This window comes from Papio anubis, chromosome 1, assembly GCF_008728515.1.
Source record: "Papio anubis isolate 15944 chromosome 1, Panubis1.0, whole genome shotgun sequence".
Taxonomy (NCBI): Eukaryota; Metazoa; Chordata; class Mammalia; order Primates; family Cercopithecidae; genus Papio; species Papio anubis.
The window spans coordinates 193,692,267-193,711,485 of record NC_044976.1 but is presented as its reverse complement, the minus strand read 5'-3'; the positions used below and the strand labels follow the sequence as shown (position 1 = coordinate 193,711,485).

Here is a 19,219-nt window from a genome sequence, read left to right as displayed (position 1 = left end):
GACTCTGCGTAATTCAGCTTCCAAATTATGTTTTCCAAGTGCTCTCAGGAACCCCAGAATCACCACAAGCACCGTGGTTCCTGCCCCGCTCCACCCTTCCTCCTGCACTCCAGGGGGAGCTGTGGCCACTGCATTTCTCCCTGCCAGACCCTCAGTGTGGTTTCGTGGGACCCTGAGTAGCAGTAGTCTCCTTCAGGCCCAAGTACTTGGTGTGATCAAACATGCAGGCCCGTGATTGATCTTGCAAGGGAGCTCTTCAAAGCTCCATCTCACTGTGTATTTGACTGCAGAACTGGGACCAAACTCAACTTTTTCCAAATTTATTGTTGAAACTGCAGTGCCCCTCTAGCATTTCTTGCCAAGTCCTGAACATTCATTGGGTGGGTGGCGGCGGCGGGAAGGGGGGTCCTCCAAAGGAAGGTAACCCTGAACTTGGCATCTGGTCCTCCTCCTGTTGGAGGTTGCACAACTTAGCTTTTTCAGACTTATAAATACTACTTAACATTTAGTGTCTTGCTACAGTTCATTTCATGAAAAGGAAAGTTTGAATTTTAAAATGAATTCCCCACAGAGAGAAGGCTTCAGCTTACTGAAGAACCTGGGAAAGTTGTCTATCACGTGCTGGCCATCTGACGGGCGTTCTTGAATTAGATGATGTGGGGAGCTGTTGTCGCAAGATGTGCTCACTCTCCTGGAAAGGGATCAAAATGGGAAGACAAATGATGGGTCCTTTTCTCCCTGCTCCTTTATCATAGAATTTATATTTTTCCATTCCATTCCTTAGATATATGGCTTACATTTCAGCTTGTAGAGTTATTTTCTTAAAATAATGTCCAGTTTTTAACAGAAATCTTGTTTTTGAGATAGTGTCGTGCTCACTAACAAAGACTTAGCAAGCACAACTCATTTGTCATCTCCTAAGGCATGAGGATAAACCACTGATGAGATTCTGTTACCCTGTCGTTCTTTTTGAAGAAGTGGTTAAATTCTAACCCATTTCCAGGTTTGTATACAAAGCTGAATTATCTATGGCAGGATGTGAATAATATCTGCCCTTGCTCTTTTCTTTTTGGAGGGACTTATATCTCTCCCCAAGACCCAGGTTGAAGTTAACAGGAAATCCAGTGTTAGGACTTAGTCATGAGTTCACAAAAGTAGTTGTTGATCAACAACTGAAATGTCCAGCACCAAGCAACCAAAACACATCACAGGTTATTCCTGGACAGATTGAGGCCTGTGGCTTAACAGCTGGCCAGATGGCAAGGCTTTAAATCACCCCGGAAGTTGTCCTCTTAGCCTAAATTGGTCATCTGCCCTTTTTTCTCTAAGCCAGGCTTTGCAGCTTTGAGTATTTCTCTGTTTATAGGAACCTTGTAAACTAGTAACCTTGGATCTTATTCCAAGAATGACCTTGAATTAAACCCTAGGAAGAAAAGCAATCAGAAATATTCATATCTTATCTCTGAGTTTAGTGACATTTGAATAAAAGTCTGAAAAATATTGAAAGCTTCCATCTTTATATATATATGTGTTTCCTCAATATAAGGAAAATTCCGTATTTTGTTGATTCTAAGCACATCTTCACATTTTAACCCATGAAACAGATCTACATCTTACGATGGATATTTAGGGATTTTCCTCTTGAAATAAGTTGATACATCAATAACCAACAGTGTTTTCGGATGGAGGGAGTGCAGTTGTGCTGTGGAGAAGGCATTGCCAGACCTCAGGAAGGGCAGGAAGCCTGGCAGTTCCAGGGCTAGCCACTCTCCCATCGGATTCAGGGCTTTGCTCTCTCAGAAACTGGTTTCTCAGCCCTGCTTCTGTGAGCACATCTCAGTTCTCCCCCAGCTTGCTGTTTGTGTGGTTACCTTGCATGTAGCCTCATATGGCCCCCACCCCAGGTTCGTTGTAGCACCATAGCTCACTGCCCAGTGCCAGCTTTTCTCCTTGCCTCTTTAGACATATGTTATTAAAAATATTTGTGTGTGTGTATATATGTGTGTGTGTGTGTGTATATATATATATATATTTTTTTTTTTTTTTTGAGATAGGGTCTCCCTCTGTTACCCAGTCTAGATTTCGGCTCACTGCAGCCTTGACCTCCTGGGCTCAAGCGATCCTGTAGCTTCAGCATCCTGAGTAGTGAGGAACACATGCACATGCCACCATGCCCGACTGTATTTTTTTCTAGAGACAGGGTTCTCCTGTGTTGCTGAGGCTGGTCTCAAACTCCCGGGCTCAAAGGTTCCTCCTTCCTCAGCCTCACAAAGTGCTGGGATTACAGGCATGAGCCACCATGCCTAGACTGAGACACATTCTTGACAGAATTGGGTCAACTCACTTTTTTCAAACCAGCCATCCAGGTCACAAAGCCTGTATGTATAAGTCAGCTGACCTTGAAACTTGGTGTAGCACAAGCCCTCGGTGTGAGTGGCACTCTCTTTCACTAATAGATGAACCAGACTTCAGTTTTAAAAGCCCAGTGAGTAGCAGAATTCCCCTGAGGCTGTTACAAATCCAATGGCTTCTCTTTATGAGTTGCCTGTGATTTGTTAAATATGCCTAGCGATGATATGCTTGGCTCCTGTTGGAATCCCAAATTTTCAGGGACGTTTAACAGTCATGGTCTTGGATTTCTTTTTTGAAAAAGTCAAGGTACAGATTTCAGTCTTCACACAATATGAGTTGGTGGGCTTGTTGAATTGGGGCCTTAGATACAGCCACTGCAGTTAGAGGAAATACTGCTAGGAACGGGGCCACCTTTTGTTGAGGGAAACACCTAAAAGACTTGTTGTCCTCCATCCCTCCCTCAAACCCTGTGCACTGAGACATTCTGCACTGTGGTGTCAGCTGCTGTGCATAACTTCCGGACACCTTCTGCTCACACACTGCCTATTCCAATGCCTGAGTGCCAGGCCGGTCTCTCGTGCTTGTTTTCCTGCACCCGACAAGCTGGTGCCATGCTGCAGGGCTCCTTTCCCATAGCCCTCTCTGGTTCTGGGGCCATCCTGGCACATCTTATTGCACCGAGGCCCACTCTCTCTAAGGCACAGGCACCCAGCCTGGACGCCCGGCCCACTTGCCCTGTGCGACACCACCCACATGGGCGGCATTCCGGGCCGCAGGATGCACCTGCGCTCATGTGCTGGTTCCCAGGAACTGTCCTGTTCTCTCCTGAGAATCAGCAGTTCTGCTCCCCTCCTCCCTCAAAGGCAACCTGCTGATTTACTGATGGCTGAATTGCCATTAGTAGCCTGACTGCTGAAATAAAGCTTAGAATAAAGCTGCATTTTCACTGAAGCATTTATTATGCAAAATAGGAAGGCTTTAGCATGCCAGTATAAATTAAAACAGTAGAAAAAAAGCAGAGCAGAGAGCCCTTTCCATCCATGGCCTGTGGCCTGTAATGACACAGCAGTGTCCTCGTACATTGACTGGGGTTTTTCCTGTCCTGCCACTGTCCGCTGGGCAGTTACAGGTCCCATGTGTTGGGTCTTCCTGCGAGGCCTTCACAATGATGATTTTTGTCATTCACTGGAAGTGTGAGGTGAATCAAGGGCCTCCTCTTGCTCCCTGGCACTTTATTCACACATGTAACCACACTGTTTTTTATGCCATTTTGTGCGCAGCTCATCAAGGTCAGTCTGTTCATCTTCTGGCCCCCATAGCACGTGGTACAGTTCAATGGTGCGGCACAGAGGCCCAAGGCAGGGAGGCTCCCGCTACCCTCGCAGGCCCTGGCGGACCCTGCCCTGCCCGCCCACCTTCCCATGCCCATGCAGCTCCCTGGGTGCACCTGGCCTAGGCTCCTTTCCATCTGCCCCTCTGCCCAGCCCTCTCACCAGGGAGGCGCAACATGGCCCAGTACAGTTACCTTGAAAGGAGGTGAAGGTGACAACAGAAGCCAAATTTACAGCAGGAGTGAAGCCACTCAGACACTGACAGAAGGATACAGACATTAGGGCATGTGCTAGCATCTGCGCTTTCTCTGGGGACTTTACAAAACAGACTCAACAACTCAGCTGTGAGAGGCAGCGTGCCAGCCTCCCAGGGAGAACGAGGAACCGCCAGGAGACAGGTCTACCTACACCACTGGCAAACCAGAGGGCCCAAGGCCAGGGCCATAAGCCCTGGGGGCACACTCCCTTAAAAAGTGCAGGGACAACAGTCTGTGTGTGACGGTTTGGAGCTAAATATGACCAAAGCATCCTGTACATAAAAGGGAATACTTCAGTGGCTGAGAAGATGAGTGAACCGGGTTGTAAATGCTTTATCCTGTGTCTCATAATCTGGGCGTCTGCAGGTCTGGCCTGTGAGTGGTGAAGTCCCCTGGCTGTTAGCGAGGGGGCAGGGTCTGCATGTGAAGGGCGTCGTAGGTGTCCTTGGTGGCTGTACTGAGCCCCTGGTGAAAGCAAATCAGAAAACAAAAGTGGGTCAGTAACCTGTGTGGGCAGGAGCCAACCCGGAGGCCAACAGGTGTCTCTGCAGCACAGCCCCGTGACCACCCACGCAGCCTCCAGAGGCCCAGGAAAAATCCCCCTGACCCCACGGGCGGGAGCCTTGGCTGCAACAGCTTCGTTGGTAGATGGGTTCTGTGCCCTGCCGGGAACGTCCCTGCAGCAACTCCTTTCTAGCTAAATTCTCACCCCTCTTCTCAGCTCCTCAAATGCTGTGCCTTACAGTGCTTGGGCACCGCCAACTTCCTGTTGGACCTAAGAGAAAGGAGTCTCCCACCTCCCATACTGGGCAGGAATCAGGGGGAAGGGCCCAGGCCTGCTCCAGAGAATCTGCTGTCCCTGATACCTGGGCCCAAAGGACTTGTCTCCCTGGACTTGTCACAGGGAGAAGAGGGACTCCTTGGCCTCAGCCCTCTGCGAGCCTCCCTCCCAGGCCCAGTGATTCTAGTATTTTCTTGGTCAGGAACAGGCCCACAAGGCTGGCCCCAAACCTGCTGGAATGCGTGTCCCCCTGGTCCGGGGGCCAGGAAGGAGACGGATCAACAGCAGCCACACACAGGTAAGTTTCTGGGGCCATTTTGATATCACTCAACTCAGGCAAGCTGGGCTGACACTGGAGTCAGAAGAGTGAGCTGTGAACAGCCCATGGGAGCCAGAAGGAGAGAAATGACAACCTGCTGGGGATCGTATTTGAGAGAAGTAGACTGTGCTTAGTTTACATAATTGCCTGCACTGATTTGCAAAAACCAGGCACCTAACTACATAACATTTTCTTTTTGAAGCTGCCATTTTTCTTAGCTTTTTTTCCTTCAGTCTTCCCAGCCAACCTCTCATCTTACAAGGCCTAAGGAAATGACACAGAGTGAGGGTTCTGCAAGAACCCAAAGAGGCAGGATAATCACTCGTGTGGTCCTTTGCCTCCATCTGCACCTGCGGGGAGGCCGCATACCCTCTGGACAGCTGCTGCTCTATCTGCCATGGCCAAGCAAGGCATGGTTGGAGCCAAGTAATTCACTTGAATGGCTGAGTCCCAGCTGTGCTCTAGGGACTTATTGGCAGTGGCATTGCCGCTGGCCTAAATGGGTGCCCTGGGCTTGCCCTGCCCAGCTGTTGCCCACCAGCAGACAAAATGTGGGGGCCTTGATCTTGCCCCTTGTCAGGTGGTGCCCCTTCCGCAGAAGGGACGCCGGCAGCTCCTACCTGGTAAAGGCCATCGTGCCCCTTGCCCCTCCGGCGCTGGTTCTTTGGGAGTGAAATGAGAAAAGGATTAGAAAGTCAGGCAGTCAGTAGTGGCATTTCTGCTCAAGGGCCCCTTCCAAGGTACCCAGGAAGTCAGAGGTAACTGTCTCCCAGCAGCACCCCTGTCCCTGAGACAGAAGGATCCTCAGACCCTCATCTCTGCAGAGTGAGGTGAGGCCTGGCCACGATGGGGCTTGGGTTTGCTCCACCCCAGTCAGGTCCTCACAGACATCAGATTCCTGAGGTCCGGGGCCCACAGGACCTGTGCTGCCCACTGCTTGGATAAATGGACTTCCCTTCAGCTCTTAAAGTTCTTGGCTAGTCATTTTTGCTCACTGACAACCAGCTGTTTTGAGCAGTTATGAGCTCTGGCATAGTCAGTTCACTCACACGCCCCTCTTTACCAGCGAGGAGACCTCGGGTAAGGTCTTCTGCCTCCTTGTGCCTCGCAGGGCACATGTTTCTCATTGGGTTGTTGTGGGAATTAAATAAAACTACAGAGAACCCCTGCTTGGAAGGGGTCAATGCTTCACTCTCACCATTTTGAAATCCTTAATTGTTGATGAACAAGAGGGTCCCACATTTTCATGTTGCCCTGGGACCTGTGGTCCTGCGCACTGAATATGGCAGCACATATTAAGCACTCGATGCTTTCTATTATTAAAATGGACCTGCTCTTGCAAAGCTTAGGCTGTCATAGAATCTAGATTTGGTTTTCAGTCCTGAAAGAGCATCAGCCCTTCCTTAGTTCTTATGTTGTGCCCGACTGGGTGACTGCCAGGTTCGCCTTCACCTCTGATGGCCACCACATGGGCGTTTGCCGCTGGGATGAGAAGTGGATGGGAAAGGGGGCCTGCAGCAGGCATGTCTGGAGGGCCACGAGGAACTCCCTTGGGAATTAAGAAACAGCAACACTCACCTCGCCTTTCATCCCAATCTCACTGTAGGCCTCCGCCATCTTATCTTTCTGCAGTGCCTGCAGAACAGGGCATGGAACACTGATTTTTACCAACTAATGCAGAAAGCAGCAGGCTCCCCTACAAGAGGAAGCTTCCTGATCCCCAAGTTGGCAGCAGTGGCAGGGAGGGAGGGCTCCCACAATCAAGGCTCCAAACTTTATGCACACAAACTTCTCTGCCCACAACCAGCTCCAGCCTACCCACCTTGTCCTCAGCCCTTTGGAGTCTCCTCTGAGCTGTCAGCTCTCTGCACTGAGCTGAGGAGCTAAGTTAGGCTCAAAAAGATAGGATGTGGAGCTCTAGACAAAGACATGGAGACTGGGCAAAACAAGGGCTCACCTGGAGCCCCAGAATCATTTATCTGAGCAAGTTGTCTCTTTACACAGACAAACGGGCTGTGGATCAACCCTCCCTCCCCGCGGGAGGAGTGGGCAGGCATCTCCCTAACAGGAGGCTGCCACCAGCAAGGGTGTCCTGCATGGCAACCCAGATCGACAATCAGGGTTCAGGGTCACACCCAGGAGTGTGAGGTTGACTTTCCTATAAGGGCGGACACTCAGAAGACTTCAGCACTCAGAACAGGAGCCCCTCGAAGGGGCCAGCCACCTTGTCCTTGCCTAGCTTGACCTTGCTGTGTCTCCCTACACCCCAGGCTGATCGACCTGGGAAATCCAGCAGAAGCGGTCGGGGAGGGAGGGAAGGGAGATTACTCGGCACTTTTTAGCTAAGGAGGCCTCCTAGAAGCAGGTGCTCCTGCAGGCCGCAAGCAGGTGAGACATTACTCGACCCAAGAAGGGAAGGTCTGGACAAAGACCAGAGTGTGGAGCAACTGCCTTCCTCCAGAGCCCTCCTCCAGCCCTTCCTCCAGCCCTTCCTCCGGAGCCCTCCTCCTCCAGCCCTTCCTCCAGCCCTTCCTCCGGATCCCTCCTCCTCCGGCCTCCAGCCTCTCCTCCAGCCCTTCCTCCAGCCCTTCCTCTGGAGCCCTCCTCCAGTCCTTCCTCCAACTTTCCAAAGTCAAATGTGAGGTCTCCTCTACTCACATTGTACAGGCCTTCCTGAGGGTTCTTCCTTCTCTGCTAGGAAAGACAAAGGGAAGACGTTAGAGGGAGAGAAACACAAACCCAAGCCATGAAATTACAGCAAACTCCATCCTGCCCGCTGACCGCAGCTCCCTGGGGCTCTGCCCTCTGCCTCTCTCCTCCCTGTGCTACCCAAGCCTTGCCTAGGCCACTGCTGGGGCCCTCACAGCACTACATGGCTCATACTTGGTTACCTGCAGTTGGATATACACTTTGCTCTCCCAGAGGGGCCCACCCAACCCTAGCATTGCCCAGGGCAGGCCATGGGGACGCCTGCAGATTGTCCTTTTGCAGACAGAACACCACACACATCACAAGCTGACAAGTGGGACTTTTGACTGAAGACATAAGGTGTCACATACCATCATTTGGAGCAGGGCCAGCCACTGGTAGTGAGGTCCTACTGAGAGGTGCCCTCCCCACACCCTCCTAGTCCAGACAAGAGGAGAGGAGGCAAGATAAGCTTGGATAGTGGGGGTGAGGAGAGGTATGAAATCAACAGCCTTTCTACTGCCCATTCACTCTAGCAACAACACAACCAGCACAGGGCTTAGCCTGGACAGGGGCTAGATGGACAGGTGTGATCACTGTCAGCATCTGGCAGCACTGCCCTTCCACCAAGACAGTCCTGGCCTTTGTCCTGAGACCTGCTCTTAAGAGGACCCTAACAATCCAAATTTAACAACACATTAAAAGGATCATTCACTGTAGTCAAGTGGGATTTATCCCTGGGATGCAAGGATGGTTCAACAAATGAAATCAATAAACATGATACACCACATTAACAGAATGAAGAACAAAAATCATGATCATCTCACTAGATGCAGGAAAAGCATTTGACAAAATTTAACTTCCTTTCATGCTAAAAACTCTCAACAAATTAGATATAGAAGGAATGCGCCTCCACACAATAAAGGCCACATACGATCAATCCACAGCTAACACCACACTCAGCAGGGAAAAGCTGAAGCCTTTCCTCTCTTTCTTCTAAGATCTGAAACAAGACAAAGATGCTCACACTCACTACTTCTATTCAATATAGTAACATAGGTCCCAGCCGAGCAATTAGCAAAAGATGCCAAGAATATACAGTGGGAAATGAATGGTCTCTTCAATAAACGGTATGGGAAAAACTGGATATCCACATGCAAAAGAATGAAATTGGACCTTACCTCACACCATATACAAAAATCAACTCAAAATGGATTAAAGACTTAAACACAAGACCTGAAACTGTAAAACTTCGTATTAATAATAAATCATAGGTAAATAGACATTTCTCAAAAGAAGACATAAAAATGGGTAAGAGATCCATGAAAAAATGCTTAACATCACTAACCATTAGGGAGATAAAAGGTAAAACCACAATGAGATCACCTCATACCTGTTAAGATGGGTATTACCAAAAAGACAAAAGACAACAATAGTTGATGATGATAGAGAGAAAAGGAAACCCTTGAACACTCTTGATGAAAATGAAAATTAATACAACCATTATGGAAAACAGCATTGAGGCTCCTCAAAATCTAAAAATAGAACTACCATATGACCCAACAATCACACTTCTGAGTATTGACCCAAAAGATTTGAAGTCTGTTTGTTGAAGAAATGTCTATACTCCCATGTTGATTGTAGCACTATTAACAATAAACAAGGCCAGGTGTGGTGGCTCACACCTGGAATCCCAGCACTTTGGTTGGCTGAGGCGGGTGGATCACTTGAGGTCGAAAGTTCAATACCAGCCTGACCAACATGGAGCAACCCATCTCTACTAAAAAACTACAAAATTAGTCAAGCGTGGTGGTGCATGCCTGTAATCCCAGCTACTCGGGAGGCTGAGGCAGAATTGCTTGAACCCAGGAGGTGGAGGTTGTGGTGAACTAAGATTGCGCCATTGCACTACAGCCTGGGCAACAAAAGTGAAACGCCGTCAAAAAAAACAAAAAACAAACAAAAAAAAACAATAACCAAGTTACAGAATCAACCTAAGTGTCCGTCAAAGAATGAACAGATAAAGAGACTGTGGAACATACACACAATAGAATACTATTCAGCTTTTAAAAAGGAAGAAATTCTGTCATTCACTCTAACATGGATGGATCTAGAGACCATTATGCTAAGTGAAATCAGCCAGGCACAGAAAGACAAACACTGCATGTTCTCACCTATATGTGGAATCTAAAACAGTTTAACTCACAGAAGCATGGATAAGTAGCATGATGTTTACCAGAAGCTGGGGAATGGGGGGATGGGGAATGGGGAGATGATAGTCACAGGGTACAAAGCCTCAATTAGATAGGAAGAGTAATTTATTTTTAGATCAGCAGCACAACATGCTGAATATAGCTAATACGTGAGTATTATACATTTTAATATCTCTAAGAGTAAATTGCTAATGTTCTCATCACAAAAAAGTTAAATATTTGAAGTGATAAATATGTTAATTAGCTTAATTTAATCATTTCACATGATATTCAAAAATCATAACAATACTTCGTACCCCATAAATATGTAGAACTATAATTTGTCAATATAAAACAAATAGAAAGAGAAAGACAGAGGAAGGAAGGAAAGAAGGAAGGAAGGAAGGAAGGAAGGAAGGAAGGAAGGAAGGAAGGAAATAAGGAAGGAAGGAAATCAGAATGAAGGAGAAAAAACAAAGAGGACCCTACCTTACTGTGGTCTCATCCAGCCGCTCCCCTACCCACAGGGTATAGTGTCTACAAAGCCAAAAGATCAGAGCCCCCCAGGGACCATACCCCAACTATACGTGGGTTATCCAGTGGTCTTGGGCCCTTCCTGTATGGACCTCTTCACCAGGTCTGTCCTCTTGGGGCAGATGGTGCCACCATGTGTGCATCTCAGGATGGCCAAGGAGCAGTTTGAGGGGAAATGGGTAGAGCTTAGACATGAGCAGTGGGTACCACTTCCAGGGATGTGGCCCCTTGAGATGCAGAATGGAGCCAAGGAGGAAGGAACAGGTTGCGGCAGCGAGTGGGTCTCCATCTCTTCTCTTGTCCCGGGCCCACACGTGAGGGTCGAGTCTGGTTGCAGAGTGAGCTGAGGAACCCTCCCCTGTAGCCTGGGCTGAACCCCACCACACATGCAGGAACACACAGGAAGATAGAGGAACCCCTACCGGCTTTCCCCCCATCTCAGGGTCCCGGCCGCGTCTCTTGTCCAAAACATCGTACTCCTCTCTTCGTCCTAGATTGAGCTCCTACAACAGACAAGAAAGTGTCAGACACAGGACAGAGGAACCTCAGAAGGATGGGGCCAGCTGGTCTGGAGAGTATGGTTTCCCTCTCTGGGGTGGCTCACAAAAAGAGGGGCAGGGGCTGGGGAGGGGATGGTAACTGGTCTATCTGGAGACCATCATCCCAGAGGACCTCTCAGAGAACACACATTAAGATGACGGTGGATGGGATCCCCAAAGGTCACCAAGAACTATATGCCGATCAGTCCAACGGGATAAGGAACAACATTCTTGTGAGCAAATAGAGAAGCTGGGGCTCAGAGGTGGTAGTCAATTCTACCACAGTCCCATTGCACAGGGAGTGTGAAATCGCTTTCCCCTCCTCTGGGAAGATTCTAATACACGCCTTCTCTACCTGTCTCTAGACTTTGCAAATTGCTGATGGCTTGGGGGCTCACTAATGGCAGGCACTATACTAAGCTCTTTCCACGCATCAAGCCATTAAAGCATGTAATCTTTATGGCGCCCTTTGAGACAGGTACAATTACTACGCCTGATTTACGGGTTAGACAACTGAGGTTAAACAAGTTGCAGCCGGGTCGCAGAGGTGATAGCTGGGGACCAGACTTAAACCCGAGACTCTGGCGGGCATGTTCCCTACGTCCGAGGAGGGGACTGCCCTTCCTTTCCGGAGGGTCTGGGGCGAGACTGACTTACGTTATAGAGCTGGTTCTGGCCCTGCTGGTACGCGGGGGCGTCTGCGCTCCTGCTGAACTGCAACACAGAGAGCAAAGCACGTTACTGCTCCGCGAGGGCGCGCAGGACTGCCGGGGTGCCAGGGCGCGCGGTGACCTGAGGGACAGCCCTACTCCGCTCCTTGGCAACTAATAATGCGTGCCCTGCCTCCTGGGGCTGAGCCCTTGCAGGGGCCGGGGCGTGGCAGCCCCTTTTTCTGAGCCCAACTGTCTTTCCTCCCGCCTGTGACACGTGCATCCATCATGCTGGCCCAGGACCCGCTGGCGTTTATTCTTCCCGGGCTAGCGCCTCGCGCGTGCGTGCGCAGAGGTGTAAGGTTCTTGGTCTGCGCCCCCGGGCACATGTGTATTCTCTAGGGTCCCCTTCCTCCGGGGACTCTGACGACAATCCAGGGTGAATGGTGGCTGGTCAAGGTCCCGCCTCCTATCTTGACCCCGGGGGCAGGGTGCTGTATGTGCATCACTCGCCCAGCCCTCAGTCATCGCCCGGCTGCACTGGTGTCCAGGAAGCCTAGCGTTCGCTTAGTGTCCCGAGCATCTGTTGGAAGCTGACATAGGCTCACTCTTGCTTCACTTCATGCCACTTCAGGCGGGAGAAACTGCAATGTCTTACAGATCTAGAGCATTGGAAACAACCTTAGAAATCATCTAGGGCAGCATTTTCAAACTTAAAACAAGAAACTCAGTAAGATTTGGTTTTTCAAATAAAATACTATGCCAAAGTCCAAAATTCAAACAAGAAATGGGTTGGGGGAGCACCGAAGTGATGACTGGGACTGGATCCTCCCCTTTACTCCTAAATTCTTCCGCCCTCTGCCCACACCATGACCAGACCCACAAAGAAATCCAGGGTCTGCAAGGCACCAAGTGAAAACCCAGGCTCTGTCCGCTCTCCCACTACAGGTGAGGAAAGAGCCTTTTCAAGAGAAAAGCTAACATGGCCTTCATTCACACTTGGACAGCAGGACCTCTGCCTAAGTGTAAGCCCCTTTGTCGCCAGCAGCATCGCCTTCCCTGGGATACTCTGATGTGCGCACATTTGTACAGCTTGTCATGGAGGCGCCTAGCACCAGGCTCTCCCTCCCACCCTGTCCATCTCAGCCAGACACTGCCACCTCTTCCTCAGCCCACTCAAGGCACACACTTGGCTGGTCCCTGCTTTGCTCCTGGATACCAAGCCCCAGGCACCACCCAAGCTTGAGACTTTGCAAGACCAAGGCCCTTCTGAACATCCGTCAAGTGGAGGACCCTGTGCCCTCCTCCCAAAGCCCAGTGGTGCCCACCTTCACTCTCAGGAACAGGGCAGTGAGAATGACGCCATAGATGAAGAGGATTCCATCCAGCAGGTAGCAGAGTTTGGGATCCAGCAGGCCGAAGCTCTGTGCCTCTGTGCCAAGAGATAAAGCTGGTCAGCCAGGCCCAAGGTGACCAGAACACATCCCCATCATCCCAGGGTGGCACTAGGACTGACTGTGACCAACGAAATCATGACACGGAGACTATATCCAATCCCCATGCTTCAGCCTGATCACAACCCCCTCCCTCCCTCCCACCTCAGTCAGTTCCTGGAAAACCTATTGGCACCAATGGTAGATGTGGCACCTGTGGGGCCAAATAGCCTGGAGCAATATGGGGGAGGGGAGGTGGAAACAAGGCAGGCAGATGAGGCTGTTCTCTGTGCACAGAGCTCCTGCCTCAGCTGCAGAAGCCCAGCCATGTTAGCGCCTGTGTGAACCAAGAACTCTGGAAGCCTCTGGAAGCCTCTGGAAGGTGTTCACATCTGGATGAATGGTACTCCTGGCCTGAGGTGTGTGGCTCTGAGGCCTACCCATGGGAGACAACAGGTCAAATGATGGTCAGATGAGATCATTTCAATATCTAACAGTTAACTAGGACAGCAAGAATCTGGGTTAACTCTCCCCACACTCCCTACCTCCTCAGTACCAGGCACTCTCCCACCCAGGACAGTGGGATCTGGTGCTCAGCTTCCCTTCCCTGTGCCCTGAAGGGTTTCACGGGCAACAGACAGAGGTACCTTTGGTGCCCCTCCCCACCTAGGCCCAGCATCTCCCTGCCCCCCAGTCCCAGCTCCATGGCCTCAGCCTTCCCTGTCTCCCCTCCTCCCACTACACACACCGCATTCCCAGGACATGCCTTGCTCTTCCGAACTATTTGCCCTGTGCCTTGCATGCACTGTTCCCTCTTGATGTTCCCTCCATTTCTCTCCCTGAAACCCTACTATTCAGTAACATTTGATGCATCCTACAAAATGCCGCTCAAAGGTCTCTTCTGTGTTAGCCTCTCCCACTGCAAATTTCCCAGGGGCCCCTAACTCCTAGTGCCATATTAACCTTTGTCAAGCTGTAGTTAATGCACTTTTAGTTGGCACTGCCACTGGAGTACAATGGGCTGAAGAATGCAGATACAGTATACACTCTTGGTTAACTAAAAGTTTGCATTTTGGGGCCAGGTGCTGTGGCTCACGCGTGTAATCCAAGCACTTTGGGAAGCCGACACGGATGGATCACTTGAGGTCAGGAGTTCAAGTCCAGCATGGTCAACGTGGTGAAACCCTGTCTCTACTAAAAATACAAAAATTAGCTGGGTGTGGTGGCAGGCACCTGTAATCACAGCCACTCTGGAGGCTGAGGCAGGAGAATCGCTGGAACCTGGAAGGCGGAGGTTGCAGTGAGCCGAGATCATGCCACTGCACTTCAGCCTAGCACACAGAGTGAGGCTCCGTCTCAAAAAAAAAAAAAAAGAAAAAAAGAAAAAGAAAGAAAAAAAAAAGTTAGCGGTTTTATTAGAAACATCACAGCCCTGTGAATGAGGAGACTTGGATTTTAGTCTGACCATACTTCCTACTAGGTAAATGTGCAGCAACTCAATCTGTAAAACAGGGCGTGGTATCCATCTCACTCCACCGGTGCCTCCTAACTAGAGCAGAGGTCCCAGGCCAGCCCAGCCAGTGTCTGTCTCCCAAGGCCTGGGCGCCCTCTGGTGGCCTTTGGACCAGATGCGGGCAGAGGGAGTGGAGGCCATATGTGGGAGTACTGTCATTCTTTCTGGCTGTGTGATTTGGGGCAGGTTATGTATGCTCTGTCAGCTGCCTCTCAGTTGAACAGGTGGAAACTAACATTTCTGCAGACACTGCCTTAAATGTAATCATCGTCAGATCCTCCTGCCACCCACCCTCTGACAGATGCACCGAGGATTCCGGTTCAGAGCACACAGTGACAGGCAGCCCAGGACTGACCCCTAGCAGCTCTCTCCCCCTTCCTGCCCCTGGGCCAGTCCTGCCTGCCCCTCCATACCAGCAACATTTTGGCCTCCCGACGAACTATGGAAGCAGATGATTCAAAGGCAACCGCCAGTGTTCCCACCCCCACCACCCTGAATCCCTCTGTCCCCAAGCTTTTGACTCCAACCCTAATTCAGGACCCCTCTTGCCCCCAGGCAGCTGATCTCTGCAAACTTCCCACAGACCCTGCCCAGAGACCCAGCCACTCGGATGAGAGTCCAAGCTCTTTGTCCAGCCATGTTAGGGCTCTGCCATAACAAGTCCAGGCCTGAAAAGATTACAGCTTTGTGCCACCCTGTCCCTCTGCTCCTGTCTTTTATACCCCATTCTTCCTTGAACACACCCATATTTTTCTACCCCCTTGCCTGTTGAGCTAGATCCTCTTCCAGGCCTGTGTTCTACCCCTCCACTCAACACCTGTTGAAATCAGACTGTCCCACCACCTGAACCCCTGAGGAAAAAGTGAGAGGATGTCGGTTCAAGAGCCGATATCTCCCAAAGTGCTCTACAGACCCAACTCCTCAGGACTCAGATGCCCCTCCATCTAGGCTGCCAGCACCTGAGACCAATGGCTGCATCTTCATTGTTGCCTCTTCCTCCAGCCCCGGCATCAGAGTGCAGGGCACAGGGTAGACAATCACTCGATATCATGGAATGTTTCAGGGCTGAGCTTCAGTGATGAGGAAGATGCCAGGCCCAGCCCCAGGTGTGCCTGCCCTCTGACCCCAAGGTATTGCTGGAAGTCCTCACTGACCTAGGGAGGATCTAAAGGCCTCTGGGGGACAAGCCAGCCCCCATGAAGGCCACCAAAGCTGGGGTGACTTTTTGCTGTTAGGACTGCAGAGGAGATAACTGTGGCGATTTATGGGACTGGTTGAGACTCGGAAGAAAAGCCAGGAGAAAATCACTCAGCTGCTTGTCACAGAAAATGAGGACAGAAAAATTACTGGACAGTAAATTTAGCACACATAAGAAATATTTCTTTGTGTTGTGCAGACTCAGCACTGTAGAGGGGCAGGAGGATTGGGCACCTCCCTGAGATAAGTAATATGAACAAGTTTCCTTCCTTCCTTCCTTCCTTCCTTCCTTCCTTCCTTTGTTCGTTCCTTCCTTCCTTCCTTCCTTCCTTCCTTCCTTCCTTCCTTCCTTCCTTCCTTCCTTCCTTCCTTCCTTCTTTTCTGCATAGTTTTATGACTGATGACAAGTGTGCTGTGTGTGGTTGGGTGGAGGAGGGGATATCAACCCCAATATAATTCCCTGTGTCGGACCCTCCTCTCGTCAGTCCCACTATGCCTGTGCTGGGAGAGATGGGCCTGAGGAAGACAGTCATGGCCCAGAAAGCTCCATGCAGGGATGCAGGACCCGATTCAGTTATGCGATTAATTAAATATTCATTGGGCATCTGCTCGTGTGGGGAACTATTGAAATGGAATGAACTCTGGATTGCGTGCAGGTGGGTTCGAGTACTTCCTCTGTCACTTACTAGCTGTGTGGTCTTGGACAAGTAACTCCCCTCTCTGGGCCTCAATTACCTCATCTATTAAATGGAGGGTAATCATATCTACCTTAAGGGTTGTGATGAGAATCAAAAGACAATGATGTCTGATATTTGGGTCGAGTCTTCTGAGTCCCTACCTTCATAGGGCTTAAGGCTTAGCTCTTGAGGCCACATACGAGGTGCAGGGGCTTCCCTGGACAGCAGACAGTTTTGCAGGATGCCAGCTCAAAGGCACCGCATCGCCACTCTATTCTTGGTCCTGGCTTCTTCCCTGCACGCCCTCCTGCGGCTTCTTCATCTTTCTACCAATTCCATCCCAAAGGGACCAGCAGCTGCTTCCTAGGAGGTTTTGGGTTTTACATGGTAGCTACTTTTCTGTACAAGTGGAGAAGCTGTTTTATTTCATGTTCCTGATCCCTACCCAAGATTTACAGCACCCAGGAGAACCTCAGCATTTGAAAGGAGCCCCAGAGACTGACAGAGAGTTCTCACACAGACTCTCAATCCACTGCCCTCTCCCCTGAGGCTCTGACTTAAGTGGCCTGGAGTGGAACCTGAGCATGGGGACTTCATTGCATGGCCATGAATGGATTGAGATTCAGACCTGCATCATTACAGCGGCCAGAGCATGTGAGAGGGAAGCCCGTAGAAATGCAGCTACACCCTACAACAAACGTAAATTTCTGTTAAACAGATAGAAGGAACAAAATTAAAGCTTTGGTCTTTCTTATACACTGTACTTCCGAACTGTGTATTATGGAACTTCTCTAAGCCTTGGTTTTCTCATCTGTAAAATGGGGATAACAATACAACCTGTCTCGTTAGATGGTGGTGAGGGTTAATTATGATACTTTTTTTTTTTTGAGATGTAGTCTCACTCTGTTGCCCAGGCTGGAGTGCAATGGCATGACCTCAGCTCACTGCAACCACTGCCTCCCGGGTTCAAGTGATTCTCCTGCCTCAGCCTCCCGAGTGGCTGGGATTACAGGCATGCACCACCACACCCTGCTAATTTTTATAATTTTAGCAGAGACGGGGTTTCGCCATGTTGGCCAGGCTGGTCTCAAACTCCTGAACTCAAGTGATCCACCCCCCTCGGCCTCCCAAAGTGCTGAGATTACAGGCATGAGCCACCGTGCCTGGCCAAATACGATATTTCTTATGGGGTGAAGTTCAAATAAAATAATTCTTATGGGGCGAAGGACCCCGTAAGAGTATGTATTCCATTATGCCACCTATTGTTATTGCCATGATTTCTACTTTAAGCCCATGCACAAGAAGCTGGAACCTTCTTGCCCTGTAGCAAGATACCAGGAATAGGCCATGTGAGATGCTCAGAGGAGGCTGGGGGCAGCCAAAGAGGATCACAGAGTATCTAGGCATATGGGTCATTGTATCTAAGTGTTGTGAGTCTAATTAGTGACAGTGAGCCTCACCATCCCTTTATAGCCTTTTGTCATCTTCATAAAAGCCCTGAGTTCAGGAAGTCTCATGGCACTGACCATTAACAGGAAGATTCTGGGGCCCCAGAGTGCACCCTGGGGGAGACACACCTATCCTTACAGAATCTGGTTTCTCTGGGTGAGATTTACTTGAACTGTGTTGTCTCTGAGCCAGACTGTGAACTTCTGCTAACAGGGATCAGGCCTTAATCAACCTGATCCTGCCATACCCTGAGGCTGCAAATACACACTGGTGCCCTCTTCCCCTCCAGTCAACCTCCTTCTCCAGCAAATCCTGTTTCGGAGCTGGGCATCTGCAGGACTCCCTCACATCCAACTAATAAGGATTCTTCTCATTCGAACCCTAATTTCTACTTTTAAACTGACTTCCTGTGTCTGATGGAGTTTGATTCTTATGAGTGCCAGGAGACAAACAGGGGGCTATTATTGGGCCCAATTCACAGGTGGATAAACTGAGATCAGAGAAATGAAGCAACTTCACCAAGGACACCTGCAGGTTAGTGGCAAAGCTGGAAGGGAATTCCTGGGTCTCTTGACTCCAGGTACTTCTCTTAGCCTTATGCCTTCGATGCACCTGACCTGTGGGCACAGGACCCAGAGTTTCCACCTACCTCTGAATTCACAGCCCTTGCCATTTTGCCCACTTTTGACACTTAGTCACAACGGCTTGTAAACGTTTCACTTCAAGTCCTCCCCCCACCACTGGCTCTGGCAAGCGCAGATGGTGCCATATAGTTTCATTTGCTCGTTTCCCCTCCTCACCAGCACATCACAGGCTTAGAGAAGAGCAAAGAACATAAGCCTTCGAGTCAGAAAGACTCTAAGACTCAAATGTGGAATCTGCCCCATTATTGGCTTGTTTTGGAACAGCTTTCTTAACCTCTCTGTGCTTCAGTTCTCCTGTCTGCAAAAGGGCTTTGATAAGACCGACTTCATGGGTGCGGAGCAATAAGGTAAAGTTTGTGGGGTGCCCTGCACAGTGGCACATGCTGAGAGGCTCTGCAGATACAAGCAGTGGCAGCAGGGGACGGCCCTCTGACCTCCCACCCCATCATGCCAAAGTTAGGGACAGAACCTGGCCAGGTTTCCCAGCTCAAGATGGGGATACCCACTCTTCAGGACTGTGTGAAGATAAAAACAGATAATGGGGACCGGGCGTAGTGGCTCATGCCTGTAATCCCAGCACTTTGGAAGGCCAAGGCAGGCGGATCATGAGATCAGGAGACCATCCTGGCTAACACGGTGAAACCCTGTCTCTACTAAAAATAC

General features: G+C 50.0%; 1 protein-coding gene across 4 annotated transcripts in view; it reads right to left on the bottom strand.

Annotated features, from left to right (window-relative positions):
- Nucleotides 1-3,288: 3,288 nt before the first annotated feature.
- Nucleotides 3,289-19,219, bottom strand: part of CD247 (CD247 molecule) — an 88,129-nt gene continuing 72,198 nt past the window's right edge. The window contains exons 1-8 of one of the 4 annotated variants that reach the window (XM_009193127.4): nt 13,291-13,728; nt 12,972-13,075; nt 11,651-11,707; nt 10,877-10,957; nt 7,699-7,734; nt 6,619-6,675; nt 5,661-5,702; nt 3,289-4,405 (exon numbers count right to left, since the gene is read on the bottom strand). In XM_009193127.4, the coding sequence (XP_009191391.1) occupies nt 4,340-4,405; nt 5,661-5,702; nt 6,619-6,675; nt 7,699-7,734; nt 10,877-10,957; nt 11,651-11,707; nt 12,972-13,075; nt 13,291-13,405 (558 nt within the window). In that variant the 5' untranslated portion in view covers nt 13,406-13,728 and the 3' untranslated portion in view covers nt 3,289-4,339. 4 annotated transcript variants of the gene reach the window in all.